The 16,263-nt window shown below is 50.6% G+C and overlaps 1 protein-coding gene across 4 annotated transcripts in view; it reads right to left on the bottom strand.

The window, feature by feature from the left end:
- SMARCD3 (SWI/SNF related BAF chromatin remodeling complex subunit D3) overlaps positions 1–16,263 on the bottom strand; it is a 2,604,506-nt gene that overhangs the window by 1,313,314 nt on the left and 1,274,929 nt on the right. For all 4 annotated transcript variants that reach the window (XM_069210707.1, XM_069210708.1, XM_069210706.1 and 1 more), the window contains one exon: positions 15,155–15,250. In XM_069210707.1, coding sequence (XP_069066808.1) covers positions 15,155–15,250 — 96 coding nt within the window. The remainder of the gene's footprint in view (positions 1–15,154; positions 15,251–16,263) is intronic.

The following is a 16,263-nucleotide window of genomic DNA, read 5'->3' as shown; positions in this document are numbered from 1 at the left end:
GTGGCAGGCACTTCAAAGCATCTCCAGTAGTGCAGCTCCCTCACTGCTGAGGAAGCCACCGCCACAGTCCCTGCCCTTAGTCCTCCGGCAAGAATAGTCTGGCTCCACCAATGCGGGGTGGCACCAGCCGCACTCCATGGAATTCAGCAGGCTGCTCTTATCCACACACCAAGGAGTTTATGACCACAGGGAAAGGGCTCTGACTCCCTTACCTCACAGTTCCAGGTCTAGGAGGTGCAGATTCAGGCCGCCAAGGCCCAGACGCATGGTCCGTCCCCACGAGCTTTGCCGCACCTCCACTCTGCGCGCTGTCATCCGAGAACAGCCGCAGTCACAAGGCTAATGTTTACCCCCACAGACTCTGCATGAACGGGAGGGGGGGACCAGAAATCTAATACTATGTTCAGGGTCGACTCCCTCGCCGTATTAGGAAGCCATCCATCTCCCGCAGTCCCTCAGAGTTGTCACAGCAGCCGTCAGTCCACCGTCTCCGCTCCGGCACCAGCACAAAAAAGTTGGCTGGCACAGTCGTCCAGTGCAGCTGGAAAAAACAGTTCCCCGGGCCCCCACTAGGCAATAGGGAGTGAAGCTATCAACATGGGGGGTAAATGGTCAGTCCAAGGCAGGAAATAGTCAGGATTCACACTGGCAGCGGACGGGAGCAATTAGTGTTGTTTCCATTTAGCTGTTCTGCCTGGGGTATAGAACCAGCAGTGTGTGATTTTGAGCAATGTCTCTTAGCCTGATGCACTGCAAGCAAAGGTAGGAGTTCAGTGTAGTATGTCAGATCATTCTTTAGAAGTAAAGGGGAGTTCACACTATAATTCCTAGCACTGCTGCGCCGAGGGTTTAATGGTAGCCATTGAGGCACTGTATGTCGGAGAGGAGACTTTTGTCTGTGTTGAGGATGAGGAGCCACTTCACAAATGGCTGGGGGGTTGACTGGCATGTGGGTGTATGTGGAGTTGTGTGACCCAGTATCAAACAGAAATGTATTGCCAGTGTGTGCTGCAGGGTATAGCACAGTTAGAATGGATCTACGCAACGTCCATTTGTACATCCTGGTCGAAGGGAAGACAGGGTTCTTCATAATCGGGGTTTTGGGGCAAGATGCGACTGGCAAGCTTCCGTTATGTTTGTACCTTATTCCATGTTCCCCTTGTTGCCCTGACTACAGGTAAAATATACACCCCGGGTGGCGGATGGGGTTTGGACAGCCATGGCACTGTCCAGATATGAATCCCAGTTACAGCCTGGTATATAAAGCACCAGTGCTTCTCTGTGCAAGGTCTAGACCACTCCACCAGGTATCAAAGTTGGGCCACCTGGTAATTCCTTGTGTCAGATGGTGAATGCCCAGACCACCCAGAGTCATTTAAGCCCACTTCTTTGTCATGTGTGCCTTTTTACTTGCCCAAATGTAGCTATCAATAAGGTGTTGTAGTTTACTAAGTACCCATGGCGGGAGAGTGGGCTGTAGTGGCAGTCTCTGCATAACAGAGTACCTCAGGCAGTAAAGTCATTTTGGCTGCCTCGAGCCATCACACACAAGAAAGGATGTTACCTTTCCATGAAAGGAGATCAGATCGGGCAGAGAAGCGCTGCATAGTTACTTTCCACTGTATGTACTGGCATTGCATGAATGTGCAGGCCCAGGTACATGACTCCTTGGGTACCTCAAGTAAAGGGAGAGAGGCATGCAAGTTGTATTTAGGATGGTAATATTAAATGCTTGAGATTTCTGGAGGTTGACTTGAAACCAAAATGCTAGTTCGAACGCCTCCAGTTCCTGCACCAGCGGGGGCATAGAGCTGAATGGTTGAGTAAGGGCTATCATGACGTCATCAGCGTACAGGGTGAGTTTGTGTTCCCTACCGCTATGGTTATCCCAGTTATGTTTGGGTGACTGCAGATTCATTCTGAAAATGGATCCATATAGAGGGCAAAGAGGAGTGGGGATAGGGGGCAGCCCTGACAAGTACCTCGGGCAACATTGAAGGGTTGTGGCATAGCCCATTAACTCTAATCATTGCTGTGGGGCCTGTGTAGCAGTGCCAGATCCAGCGACGAAACAGCGCACCAAGTACGAGCTTGTTCAGCACCAACTGAAGATATGACCAGTGCACTGAGACGAATGCCTTTCGGCATCGATTGATAGTAGGAGAGCTGGCACACAGGAGCGCTGGATTTTGTCAAGGAGGTGGCAGAGGCGTTTGGTATTGTCGCTGCAGCCCCTCTCGGCTATAAACCCAGCCTGATCAGGGTCTACTAGGCCCTGCATATAAGGAGCAAGGTGGGTCGCCAAGATGCTACTGAAGACCTTTTTGTCGATGTTTAACAGGGAGATGGGGCAGTATGACAAGCAGTGTGCAGGGTCTTTGTCTAGTTTAGGGTTGTTGCTCTCATATTGTCCATGAGGATGCCAGTGGCGCTAAAAGAATTGCAAAGGCGAGCTAGTATGGGAGCCAGGGAAACCGCAAACAGTATATAAAAATTAGAGGTGTAATCGTCTTGCCCTGGCGCTTTGCCTGGTTGCAGACGATTGATAGCTGCAAGTACCTCATTAGGGTGGCTGTCCCTGTGAATGCGGTCCATAGAGACTTGCACTACGTAGGATTCAGGGTCCTCCAGCTCAACGACTTCGCCCGCATATAAGGTGGAGTAGAAGTGTTCAAATTCTTGAGCAACTTGCTCATCCTGGTACACACTGGTGCCCTATGGCCCCCTCAATTTCCATTACTCTTTGAGGACCTGAGCCCGTAGCCGATGTGCCAACAAGTGGGCCGCCTTATTGCCCAATGCTCTGTATTTTTGTTTAATACGTAAGAGGGCATATTCCGCCTTATCTATGTCTAGGGCCCTAAGTTGTTTGTGACCTGCCATGAGCTAGTGCCTTATTTTATAAGAGCCAGATTGGGGGTGTGCTTCCTCCTGAGGAGAGCTTGCTTGTCCCTTCTGTCCCTGTTGAGTGAGTCGGGCAGCAATAGCTATAAAGTGGCCATGAACCACTGCCTTACGGGTGTCCCACAACAAGACTATGGGAATATCAGGTGTGCCACTGGTACCCAGGAAAGTGCTAATGGCGTCAGTAATGTCAGATATGGTGGAATCATATGTTAGGAGTTTATGGTTAAGTCACCATATACAGGCCCTCATTACAAACCTGGTGGAAAACGCCATCTACAGCCGTGCTGACGGCTGCCAACATACCGTGACTGCGGCGGTAATCCGCCACGGGTATCATGACCCACACATAGAATACTGCCACACTACAGATACCCACACAAGTCCGCCAGACCAAAGGTCAGTGATAAAATGGCAGTACCAAAACCCACACCGTTACGCCAACAGGAATACGCCCACAGTATCACGACCCACGAACCAACGTGGCGGTCTTTTAACCGCTGTAAACCATTGGCGGTACAAACCGCTGCGCTCAAAATACACACACACTTACAAAACTACACCACATTGGACAATTCAAACTATACACACCTGACACACGTACACACACCACACCCACACATCCACACCAATATAAAACACACACCCACATTACCCACAACCCTTTCAATGAAAAAAAGATTGCGACCAGAGAGAGAGACAAGCCAGGAGCACCCACTCAATCTGAGCCACAGAACACCATCACCCATACACCTTCCACGCACCTCACAGCACACACACCCCACACAGGAACTAAGGGTCTTGAAAAAGGAGAAAATCCTCCGGGTAGAGCCACAGCTATTCGGATCACAGGTGCAGCAGACATCCATGGCAAGGAAAATGGAGCTATGGAGGAGAATTGTGGAATGGGTCAACGCCGTGGGACAGCATACAAGAACAAGGGATGAGGTGGACCACCTACGGGAGAAGGTGCGTTCTGTGGTTTCAAGACACCAGATTGTTGTACAGAGGACTGGCGGTGGACACCCACCTCCTCACCCACAACTAACAACGTGGGAGGAGCAAGTCTTTGCGATCATGCATCCTGAGGGCCTTCGCAGGAGTAGGAGGACTGGACTCTGGTAAGTCAAAGCTTTACTACATTATTCCCCCTCCCCCACCTGCATGTCATCACAAACTCCTATCCCCATCCCCATCACTCCACCAACTCACATTTACCCCACTAATACAACCCACCCATCCCAATACCAAGGCCTGCATGCAACAGCAATGCATGGACACCCATCACAGACCTGCATGGGCACTCATCACCCCAGCATGCCCAATAGAGAGACTCACCCAGCCCACAAATTCACATCTCACACAAGGCCAGGCTGACAGGGAAATCACATAGAGGGAAACACAGCCATGCACAAGATGGCACACGCAAATACATTGACAATGCATTTGCATCCCAACAGGACCTCTACCCAACGTCACCGGAGAGGATGTGCCAGCTACATCCAGTCCCCCAGAAGAGGCCCCCAGTGATGACAGCAGCTCTGCACGGCTGGATCTGGATGACCAAACTGGCCCATCAGGGACCTCTGGACAGTCGGTTCCCCTGCCACAGTCACAGACAACCACAGAGACTCCCCCCTCAGGCAACACCAGCATAGCACCCACCCAGCGGGCCCATGCCACTGTCCCCAGGACACGTCAATCAGCAGTGTGTCCACCACTACAGGCACCCCAGGCAACCCCACTAACACAGGACAATCAGAGACCTGGGGTCAGTGGCAGTGGGCCCACGGTTCAGGGGACAGAGGCACAGGACAACAGGGGAGGACTGGCCCAAGGAACCGACCCTCCACAAGGCACTCTCAAACATCATGGGAGCATACCGACATTCCCAGGAGACCATGGGCCATGTACTGGCCAAGTTACAGAAGACCCAGCGGTTGCAGGAGGGACAGTACCAGGGGATCAGGGCGGACCTAACAAAAATATACACCATCTTGTCACCATACCAGGGGTGCTGGCTGACATGGGTAAGACCATGAGGGAGGCAGTGGTACAATAATGGCACTTGACACTAGCCAAACCGAGGAACAGCCTTCCACCTCTGCCGGCGCTAGTGGACAGGAGGCCCCGCCACAAGACCAAGAGGCCACCAGCACCCCACCCCCTGCAGAAGGAGAACCACCACGCAAACGGTTCCTGCGATACAGGCAGAAGACAGAGAACATTGCCAAGACACCCGCCAGGAAATAAGACTCTCCTGATTGTCACCCTTCTGTCCTACTATGTCACCCTGTCCACCTTGAACTGCCATTGCTCTACTGCCTATGTCCCCTTGGACAATGCACCTGTAATACCAATTGACTGGACTCTATCCTGGACTTTCCTCCACCATCACCCCAGCCCCTTGCACATACCCCCATACTTATTGGCACAAAATAAACACCCTTGAAACAAATACCATACTGGAGTCAGTGTCATGAATCAAAAAATGTATTAGTACAACATTATCAAAGCATTGCAACATATATGTTCAGTGAAATATACTACAGGATGACCTTTGGTGGGCAGCAGCACATATAGCAGGAGCCAGAATGAGGCACACAGATCTGAAAATAGAGAATCCAAAGGGTAGAGTCAGTGTCCATAGACAGACGGTAAGAGGCTGCCATGTACAATGTCCAAAAGATTACTGAAAAGTAAAGTTGAGTTACAGTCACTTACCTGTGTGTCACTGGAAGTACTGCTGTATAATGTTTGTTCTGTTGTCCACATCTTCTTCATCTGCCTCCTCTTACTGTCCACAGGCTCCACCGCTGCCACAAGACCATCTCCATGCTCATCCTCCTGCAGAAAAGGCACCTGGCGTCTCAAGGCCGGGTTGTGCAACATACAGCATGCCACAATTATCTGGCAGACCTTCTTCGGTGAGTAGTACAGGGATCCACCTGTCAGATGGAGGCACCGGAACCTGGCCTTCAGGAGGCCGAAAGTTCTCTCAATAATCCTCCTTGCATGCCCATGTGCCTCTTTGTAACGTTCCTCTGCCCTTGTCCTGGCATTCCTCACCGGGGTCAGTAGCCATGAGAGGTTGGGGGTAACCAGAGTCACTTGTAAATAACAAGGGACAACTGTTAGACACACACTAACCCTTAGGGACAACCCCATACCCAGACACCTACTTATACTGTGTGGGGACCTTGGGCTCACCTATTAGCCACACCCGGAGGCTCTGGAGTTGAGCCATCACATAAGGGATGCTGCTATTCCTCAAGATATAGGCATCATGCACAGAGCCAGGATATTTGGCATTCACATGGGAGATGTACTGGTCCGCCAAACACACCATCTGCACATTCATAGAGTGATAGCTTTTTCTATTCCTGTAAACCTGTTCATTTCTGTGGGGGGGAACAAATGCCACAGGTGTACCATCAATGGCAGCAATGATGTTGGGGATATGTCCCAGGGCATAGAAGTCAGCTTTCACTGTGGCCAAATCATCCACCTGGGGGAACACGATGTTGCTGCACATGTGTTTCAACAGGGCAGACAACACTTTGGACAATACGTTGGAAAACATTGGCTGAGATATTCCTGATGCCATGGCCACTGTAGTTTGAAAGGAACCACTTGACAGGAAATGCAGCACTGAAAGAACCTGCACTAGAGGGGGTATTCCTATGGGCTGGGGGATAGCTGACATCAGGTCTGGCTCCAACTGGGCACACAGTTTTTGGATTGTGGCACGATCAAGTCTGTAGGTGATAATGATGTGTCTGTCTTCCATTGTCGACAGGTCCACCAGGGGTCTGTACACCGGAGGATGATGCCATCTCATCAGCTGCCCCAGCGGATGGGCCCTATGGAGGAGAATGTTGAGCAGAGGGTCATGTACCACATAGGTTGCACAGGTGTTTTTGCTCTAATGTACGTAAATCCGTGTGTGGCGTTGTCGGTCTGTATTGCTGCCCAAATGTGCTGAGACGCAGTTAGGTGCCATGCCATGTGCCACCCTGAAATGGTGGTTCCCTGACCTGTAAGGAGGTGCAAGGGGAAATGAGGTAAGGGGGTGAGTACAGATTCTGAAACCCGACTTTGCACGCTTTAGGAGCTAGCTGGGTAGGGGTTGTGGGTGCCCCTAGGCCAGGGCGATCATGGCAGGGTAGGTCCCTTGTGTGCAGCCTCTGAAGCACTCCAAACCCAATGGTGTTAGTGGGCATATACTACTGGGCACGGTCCTGTGGGTGTCAGGTGTGCAGATGCTGGCATTAGGCAATGTCCCGCATGGGATTGTGACTACCTTAGTGACTGGCTGGGCATGGCCTAGTGCATAGGGCAGCTCCCTGTGTGTTGTGTACGCCAGTGTTGTTGCTGGAAATGACCAAGTGTATACTCTTGTCTCTCCCACCCCTTTTTGTTTTGTCACCCTGTTCTTGTGTGCATTAATATCATCTGGCAGAGGAGCAGAGGCACCAACGACAGAGGGAGCTGCATCCCACATGGGCCTAGAGGCCGAATCTACAGAGGGTGAAGGCACCAGTGGGACGAGGGCGAGAGGAGTACCATGACAGGGACAGGAGGGGAGACCAGTGACAGCGACTCCTCCTCCGATGGAAGCTCCCTGGCGGTGGCAGACACCTCTGTGCCCACCTCAACAACAGGTACAGCCGCAACCCCCCCCCCCCACCAGCACCGCTCTCCCAGCAGCCCCTCAGCGTGTTTCCCATGACTGCTCACCCAGGAGGGTGGGCATCTCCTTTGCCCCAGGCACCTCAGGCACTGCCCAGTCAGCTCTGCTGCCCTCAGTGAGGAGGCTATTGACCTCCTGAGATCCCTCACTGTTGGGCAGTCAACCATTCTGAAAGGCACCCAGAGTGTCGACAGGCATTTGCAACAAACAAATGCATACCTGGAGGGCATTCATTCTGGCGTGGCGGCCAAACAGAGAGCATTTCAGGTGCTGGCCTCAGCACTGATGGCAGCCATTGTCTCCGTGTCCAGCCTCCCGCCTCCAACTTCCTCAACCCAGTCCCAATCCCCTCAACCCCAGCCTATCGCAAGCACACCTTCAGACCAGCAATCACCGAAATCAACACACAGAAGTGGCACAGGCAAACACAAGCACCACAGTTCATCACACAGACACTCACACAAGCACCAACCCCATGCAGACACACCAACATCCACTGCCTCCACTGTGTCCCCCTCCTCCTCCTCCTCGTCCACCCCTCTCCCTGTAGTGTCTCCACTCATATCTGCATGCACTACATCCTCATCCACTACGTCCATCACCAGCACGCCCATCACAACACACCCGACACAAGCAGTCATCACCCCCACAACCATGCACACGTCCCCTGCATCCTCTCCCAGTGTGTCTGGGACCCCTCCTCCCAAAGTACACAAACCCATGCACCCACCCACCCAACAGGCATCCACCTCACAACAGCATCTAGCCCATGCACCTTCACCCAAACTCAGCAGATGTACACCTCCTACAACCACTCCCACTTCCTCCACTCCCAAACCCTATCCATCTTACCGTCCCAGTGTGTCTAAAAAACCTTTCCTTGCAAACTTTGACCTCTTCCCTACGTCCCCCTCCCCGTCCTTCCCCTCAGGCAAAGGTGTCAAGATCCCAGGCCAGCACCTCAGCCACCAAGTCTGCATCTGCTGTGGTACCTGCAAGTCCCAGGGGATCAAAGGGGGCACATGTTAGGGCTGCCAGTGTGCCACCGAACCCTGCAAAGGACCAACCCATTCCGCCGCCTGCCAAGGTGAAGAAGGTCTCGGCATGCAGCACGGCCAAGAGGCACCACCCACCCAGCAAGGCCTCCTCCAAAACTGCATCTACCAGTGCCAAGGTCCCAGCAGCGTCTGCCAAGGTGGGGAAGAAAACCCAAGGCAAGACATTTCAGGCCTCGGAGCCTCCAGGTGAGGGACTGGTGCCCACCCCATCAGTACAGACAGCCCACAACCTGTACCGTGGAAAGCACCGCCACCTGAACCGCCATCTCCCCCTGCACCGCCGCTCCCACAACTGTCAGCAGCATCATCCCCAGTGCGCAGCTGTCCGAGGCTGCAGGAGGTGGCCTGGTGTCTCCCTCCACCACTACGAGCACCTGCACCACGGCCAGCATCTCCTCCGCAGAAACCGCCGCAAGCACAGCCACCTGCACCGCCACATGCCCAGCCGGTGCCACTACATCTGTCATCAGCAGCATCCCCAGTGGGCAGCCGTCCAGGGATGCAGGAGACGGCCTGGACCCTGCACCCACCACTTGAACCACCAGCAGTTTGCAGCCTCAGTCGCCGAAGGATGGAGTCTGGCTCTGCCTCCATGGAGTATCATGCTACCTGTTCCCTGCACATCGCGTGCCTCAGACACCCAGGTGAGAGAATGGGAACTGCCACACCCCAGGTGCAGCATCACTGGGCACAAGGCCCCCTCCAGAACCAGTGGAGATATGCATCCACTATCACTGTCCTTGGCAGGATGAAGCATACTGGGCACAAGGCCCCCTCCAGAACCAGTGGAAGAAGGCATCCACTCAACCCCTCCTTGGCAGGATGAAGCACACTGGGCCCAAGGACCCCTCCAGAACCAGTGGAAGAAGGCATCCGTTTAAGAGACTATGGCTTTGCACTCCCCAGGACCAAGCAGTGGGCAAACCACCCACTTAAGAGAATGTGGCTTTGCATTCCCCAGGACCAAGCAGTGGGCAACCCACCCACTTGAGAGACTGTGGCTTTGCACTCCCCAGGACCAAGCAATGGGCAAACCACCCACTAGCGAGACTGTGGCTTTGCACTCACCAGGCCATCCCTGTGGGCATGTTGCCCCCTCCAGGAGCAGTGGCGTAGTACCATTTTAAGGCTGAGGTGCCCCCCCACCCCCTGAGGTGCCTGTGTGTTTTCTACCCAATGCGCCTGCAGTGTTCTCTCTATTTTTAGGCAGGAGTCAAGTGTGGGCTTCGCCCATTTTTTTTTTGCCCACTGGGCCATAAACATTTGCAAAGGACAGTGTACGGCCTTCTGTACATATTGTAAATATTTGTATATACTGTTTTTTCCAAACGTTAACTTTATCTGCATATTTCTGGGGGTGGGGGTGTTGCGTGTGTGTGTCACTCTCTTTTTCCTCTCCCCCTCCCCTGTGTGCTAGGTGAAGTAATCACCGTGGTCGTCACCACCGCCGTCTTTGCTGTTCCTGGTGTATTAGCAGATACACCAGCATCGGCAGGACCTGTAGTTCGGGCTCCATGGCGTCCTGGTCCTTCCTTGAGTGTCAAAAAGTGAGTGGTTTCCCCTTCAGAACACAGTTTCTGCCCTGCTTTTGATGGTGTTGGTACTGCACTGGAAAAGCTGGCGGACTGGCGGGTTGTGACAGGGTGGGCGGTATATTGTCTTCCGCCTTTCTGTTGGCGGTGACTGCCGCGGTGTTGGTTGCTACCGCCGTGGCGGTCGGAGTGTTAAAGTGGCTGTCTATGATGGAGGTTTCCGCCATGGTCGTGATCCCATTTTTTTTTTACCGCCGGCCTGTTGGCGTTATCACCGCCGCTTTAACACCGACCACCAGGGTTGTAATGAGGGCCAAAGTGTTGAGGTGTACAGCCTAGCAAAAGACGTGTGATGTAGATAGGGAGACCTTAGAAGGGTGGCTACATCAGTGTCCATGGAGGTGGTGGCTGTACTAAGGTGTGGACATGTAAAAAGGAAGTCTATCCTAGCATATGTTTGGTAATCTGAAGAGAAAAAAGTGTAGTCTTTCACAGTTGGACGACATAATTGCCATACATCTGCTAGCGCACTGATGCCTCGTGGGTGTAAGTGCTACCCATTTGCCCCATCCTTCAAACAGACCTGTCTAAGAGCCCGTCGGGGACTAGGTTAAAGTCACCTCTTATAAGAGTGTCTGCATCGGTGGTGAACATCACAAGTCCCACAGCGTCCAGGAGAAAGGCCTCTAGGTGGTCACTTGGGGCATATTTATTGGCAAGCGTAAATTTATAATTCTTCATGGCATTGCGCAGGGACAAGAGCCTTCTGGGTAGTTCTACCTGTGTTTGAATGACCCTTTCTGGGAAGCAAGTGGCCAGCAGCACCGCCATCCCTACCCTTCTCCAAGGGCTAGATGAAAAATACTGCTGATCAAACCAATGGGATGGCAAGCGTTTTCAGCCTGTTTTGAGGTGGTGTGGTTCTTGGATGAGACAAATATCACACTTCAATTCCCTTCGCATGAAGAAGAGGGCCAAATGCTTCACCGGGACATTGAGGCCTCTGACATTAAAACTGATTATTTTAAACATTCGTTAGGGTGTAAAGGTTAGCTTGGGAAGTAGGGGCGGACTGAGCACAGCCGTAGCATCTCCAGCAGGTCTGGTTAATCAGAGTGACCTGAGGTGGAGATGTCAGGGCAGAGGTTTCTCAAGCAAGGGTAGAGAGGGAGTAACGTAGAACAGCACAACTGAAGCGTTCCTCTCCTGGGATTGTGATGACCTAAATAGTTGGGGTCCATGTGGTTACTGGCCAGGTGTATCCGCTCACAAGTCTAGGTATAGTCGAAGCTCTTCTGCTGAGAAATTAAATGACCATGTAGGGAGAGCGGGCCTACCGTGCTTGCCTGGTACTGAACCAGGGGAATGCCCAGGCCTATGTGTAACGGGTCAGGAAACGGCAAGTCACAAGCACACTGTCTGTTTCATCCTTAGTCATTCTCTGTATCTGATGTTATGGGTTGGTGCTGGAGCTGGCACAGAAAGGCTGCCCTTCGTTTACAGCTCTCTGTCTCTGTGGGTTTGCTGAAATGCTTTTTCTTTGGACGAGAGGAGCGTCACGTTCCAGTGGAAGAGTGTAGAGAGCTCCGCGAAGGGGATGGGGTAGATTCTTCCTCCTGTAGTCTGACCATGTCCAGAACTGAGCAGGCTTCTTCTAAGGTGTGCACACTGCGAGTTTCATTGTTCCACACAAAAGTGAGTCTAGTATCGAATCCCTTTTTTATGTAAAAGTTCTGTGCTTGGTTGAAGAGTTTTACAGCGCTGTAGGGTGATAGGGGATAGATCCTGGTACAGCCATACCCTTGCGCCCTCAAAATCAATGGCGTTTCAATCTTGAACCCATAACATGATGGCCATTTTTTGTCAGTAGTAATGGAGGCAGGTAAGAATGTTCTGTGGCATGCCAGGGGACTTGGCTGGGCGGTCCGTTCTGTAGGTGTGGTCTAATAAAATGTCCTGCTCATCAAGATCTGTGGCCACATGGTGGAACAATCTAGTGGCATATTCCTCCAGTTTAACAGAGTCTGTCTAGAAAGGGACCTCTTTAATCCTGATATTGGAGCGCCAAGATCTGTTTTCAGGGTCTTCCAGCTGGTAGAGCAGTTCCACATTTTTGCTCTGTAATTTTAGTAATTTGTGCAAACTGGTCGTCAAGTTCCGCCTCGCATGGGTCACTGGCTTGCTCTAGGGTGTTAATCCTTTGGTCCAATTCCACCAGGTCTTTCATGATGTCCTTGATACCCGACGCCATTTCATGTTTGAGGGTGCGAATGTGAACTCTGAGTGCTGAATAGGTTCTCTACGAAGGAGCAGGTGACCAGTGTGTCTTCTTCTAGGGGGCGCTGGGGTGGTCGCAGAAGAAGGAGCTGGAGGTGAATCATCTCTGTGCTGGTCAGTTTTTTTGCTGGGAGTTTAATAATCATGTCCTTTAGAGTGGTGTCCTTTTTATTGCTGTGGAGGATGGCGAGCCAAGACAGGGGTTAAGCTAAGAGTCTATGAGCCCCGGGCCCCATTGCTTGGCACAACTGTATGGCCCACTTCTCATGCAGGTGCGCCTCCACAGATTCCACCAAAGGAGTGTGGAGTGGGGGCAGCGAAGGAAGAATCAAGTCTGGCGCCTCAAAAGTGCCAGGAGACCCCGGTATCGCCTGGAACCACAGTGACCACTAGACTCCTTCAAGGTTTGGGGCCATACTCGGATGTGGTCACCATGTGTGTTGCAGATGTGGGTTGGCCTGGTCCCAACTACTATGTGTCCACACAGCAATCACCTGTGTGAGAGTATTTCCCAATAGTAACGGCCGAGCACTAGGTTCAAGGGACACAGAACATGTAGGGTGTGCAGTTGGGTGTCTTAAGTCATCACTTGTCGAGGTCCCCGTCTTCCATTAGGATATAATGCAGTTAGGTGTGAACTGATCTCCTTGCATTGTCAAGTGTAGAGGTATACCAAAAGGCCTCCAGGCCTGCTGCACATCCATGGTCCCATAGTGTCCCCGGTCAACCATGGTGGCCCTAACTAGGCAGCATCGCATCTACTACTTAAGTAATCCCAGACCGGAGCTGTCCCTGAGGGCCCAGGCTTGGAGGGGCAGCGATGTTTCTCATCAGCCCCATGTTCCCAGATCCAGCAGGGACCGCCTCAGTCATGTCGCCACTCCCAAGGGCCAGGTCCCGCATTAGCACCTGTGTATCAGACGTGCTTTTGCCCATGCAGTTGCTGTTTGTGGCCGGCAGGACTCATTGAAGGCCGCTCAGCTGCTGCATTGTAGGTGGGCTTTCTGGCATTAGGGTGGCCCGCCTCAGTCCGCTTGAGCCCACAGACTTAAGGTTCTGTGGCAGCCATCATCTTAAGGCTGGGAGCGCTAGGCCTGGTAGGTCTCCGTGTGGCATAGTAGGTGCTGCTGCAGCCACTGTGAGTCAGTGTCTTTGTGCTTCGTGTGTTGGGCACTTTCCCAGCAGAGTTTGGTCGTAAAGGGAGCCCAGGGTATGTTGCATCCTCTGTTTCTATCTATGCGGGTAGCGGAGCTCCTGAAAAACTCCACTACTCAGGTGCCATCTTGGACACACACCCTAAGTACTTAATTTGAGAGCAAATCACCATCAGACATACATGAAGTTCAAGGGACTCCAGCAATCTCCAGGCCACTTACCATAAAGAAAACTCATGCACACAATATTCTGAATATGCTGCCTCTACACTCATTTCCGACACAATGGAGATAAAGAACCCCAGTAATGATGCCTGAATAAACATTTACACAAGGGAGCCAGTAGGCAGTCCCCCCATTAGGACTGCATGTAACCAAGGTCAGACTGCAATAAATACGGCCACGTCTGTCAGTCTCTCATAGATGGGTAGAAAGGGCAGTGACACTCACACAAATTGGGATGCACTCTGAATATTCCGTCAGCATTAGAGGCCAGCCGTGATGCCTCAGGTCAAGGAAATGAGAGTACCACCTGAACACGCATGAGTGTTGACCTCGGTGGGGACAACACTAAGGACTAGTAAAAAATGTACAAAGGCAGGGCAGAATACCTTCACAAAGCTGCACAGAAAACTGTGGGTGTGGTGCACTTTTAAATTGTTATACTCCTAAACACATCTCAACTGCAAGCCCACGGTGGGTGGATCAGGGTCGGTGTTAAACCTTAATTTCATGAGACAGTGTATCTGAAGATAAGGCGCAAGCCAGCAAATCAAACATTCTGTAAAATAAGAAAGGACTGACTCAATGAGTGAGTTCTAGGGCGGAATTAGGAATTCAAAAAGATTGAGTACCAAAATTCAAAAGGATATAATAAAGGATAATAAAAATACAGATACACAAAGTCATTGCCATGAACTCCCTCTGTAATAAGACAATACAGAATAATAAGCAAAATTAAAAATATTCAAAAACCAAAAATGAGTAGCAAATCAGTAAGAAATTAGACAGCATCCCTAGTAGCACATGAAAGGTCTCATAAGAGTGTTAGCTCAGCTCAGCCCCAAAACTGAGGGTTTGTCAATCACGGACAGGGCAGATTCATCATAGTTTGAGCAAAGTAAAAAATGTAACATTACTGAACCCATGCTAGAGAGTCTTCTTCGAGAACAGCGTCGATCAGAAATAAGCAACCATGACTTGCGTGACTAGGTGTAACACAAATAATAAACAGTACACAAACATGATGAGACATCCATTTTGGAAAAGATGGCGTTGAGGCCTGGCAGAGACCTAGTTTGCATAAGTCAAGAAAATGCACTTTAACAGAACATATCAAAAAGCAATCATATTATATCAGTGTACAGATGTGAATTTGAGTGTAGATTATTATCCTGTGCGTTAGTGATAATGTTCAATTTTGATTAATGCACAAAAGCTCCCGCACAACTTTGTCCCAACAGCTTCCAATAGACTCAGTACTTTCTGTCATTAGAGAAGATTTCATTAATGCTATAGCAGTGGAACACCACTTACCTCTACCAGATGATTGTCAGGACCGTAGAGATCTTTATCTAACTCGATCACCAAACTCTTGAAGAAGGAGGAAAACTTTCGCTTCAGTTTACTGGGCTATGGAAAAAATCAGAAATTAGCTTTAATGGGACTCTTTTACTCATATTCTGTGGTTCTCTCTCATCCTCATCGTGTGTTTACTAGTCTGTCTAGTGATGGGTCTGGAGGTTCCTTCTACAACAGCATAACCAAACTACTGCACATCCAGTATACCACACACAAAGCTGCATCATTCAGGGTGACACCCTCAATCGCATAAATGTTTATCTTCGCCAGTTCCCATTGTTAAAAAAACAGGATCAATCTTTGTTCTTCTAGCATACAGCTGAGGGGTTGGAAGGTTTTGTTGATCAGAAAGAGCCTACGGATTATTCACAGTAACGGTAATTTCATTCTACTCTATTGCCCTGGTTCTTTACCGTTTTCAACATGCACAATAAATAGAAAAAAGGGGGGTGGGGGGGGGGGAATTGCAAGCATTTTACAGATTAGACCTAGGCACAAAGATTTCCGAAGACCTTCTGGCAAAACTGTGCATTGCTTCGATCAGAGTGGATTAATTAATTTCTCTATAGTTCTCTCTGATCAGTGCACGCCGGTGGAACATCAAGAGGCACTTGTGTAATGTGCTCTGTCCCATTCTAAATGCATCAGTGAGGTAGCACGATGAAATCCATGCGGCAAAGCAGGGTTTTGCAAATTCTTGGTCAGCATCACTGCCATCCGTAGTCTTAAATAGTTTATACGCACAAAATAGAGCCTTTTCTCTACCTACAGAACCCGTCAGATATCAACGTTGTTCAACTTTGCTGAGGAAGCATGCTAGTGGGGAAAAAGAACGTTGGGAGAAAACTATCTCTATTATCGTGGACTTTTGTCAACATCTTGTGAATGAAGGTAGGCTACCTTTTAGGTGTGGTTTATCAGTGCAACAAACGAAACATCTTATGTGATATACATAAAAAGAGCACTCTATATCCTAACATTTGCATGAATTGGGACAGCTTCCAAATGATGAATGTCCAGAAGAATGCAGAATACAGAGATGGTCCAGAGCATCCTTAAAACAA

This window comes from Pleurodeles waltl, chromosome 10 (genome assembly GCF_031143425.1).
Source record: "Pleurodeles waltl isolate 20211129_DDA chromosome 10, aPleWal1.hap1.20221129, whole genome shotgun sequence".
NCBI classification, from domain to species: domain Eukaryota; kingdom Metazoa; phylum Chordata; class Amphibia; order Caudata; family Salamandridae; genus Pleurodeles; species Pleurodeles waltl.
The sequence above is the reverse complement of the archived record's forward strand: the minus strand, read 5'-3'. Positions and strand labels throughout refer to the sequence as shown.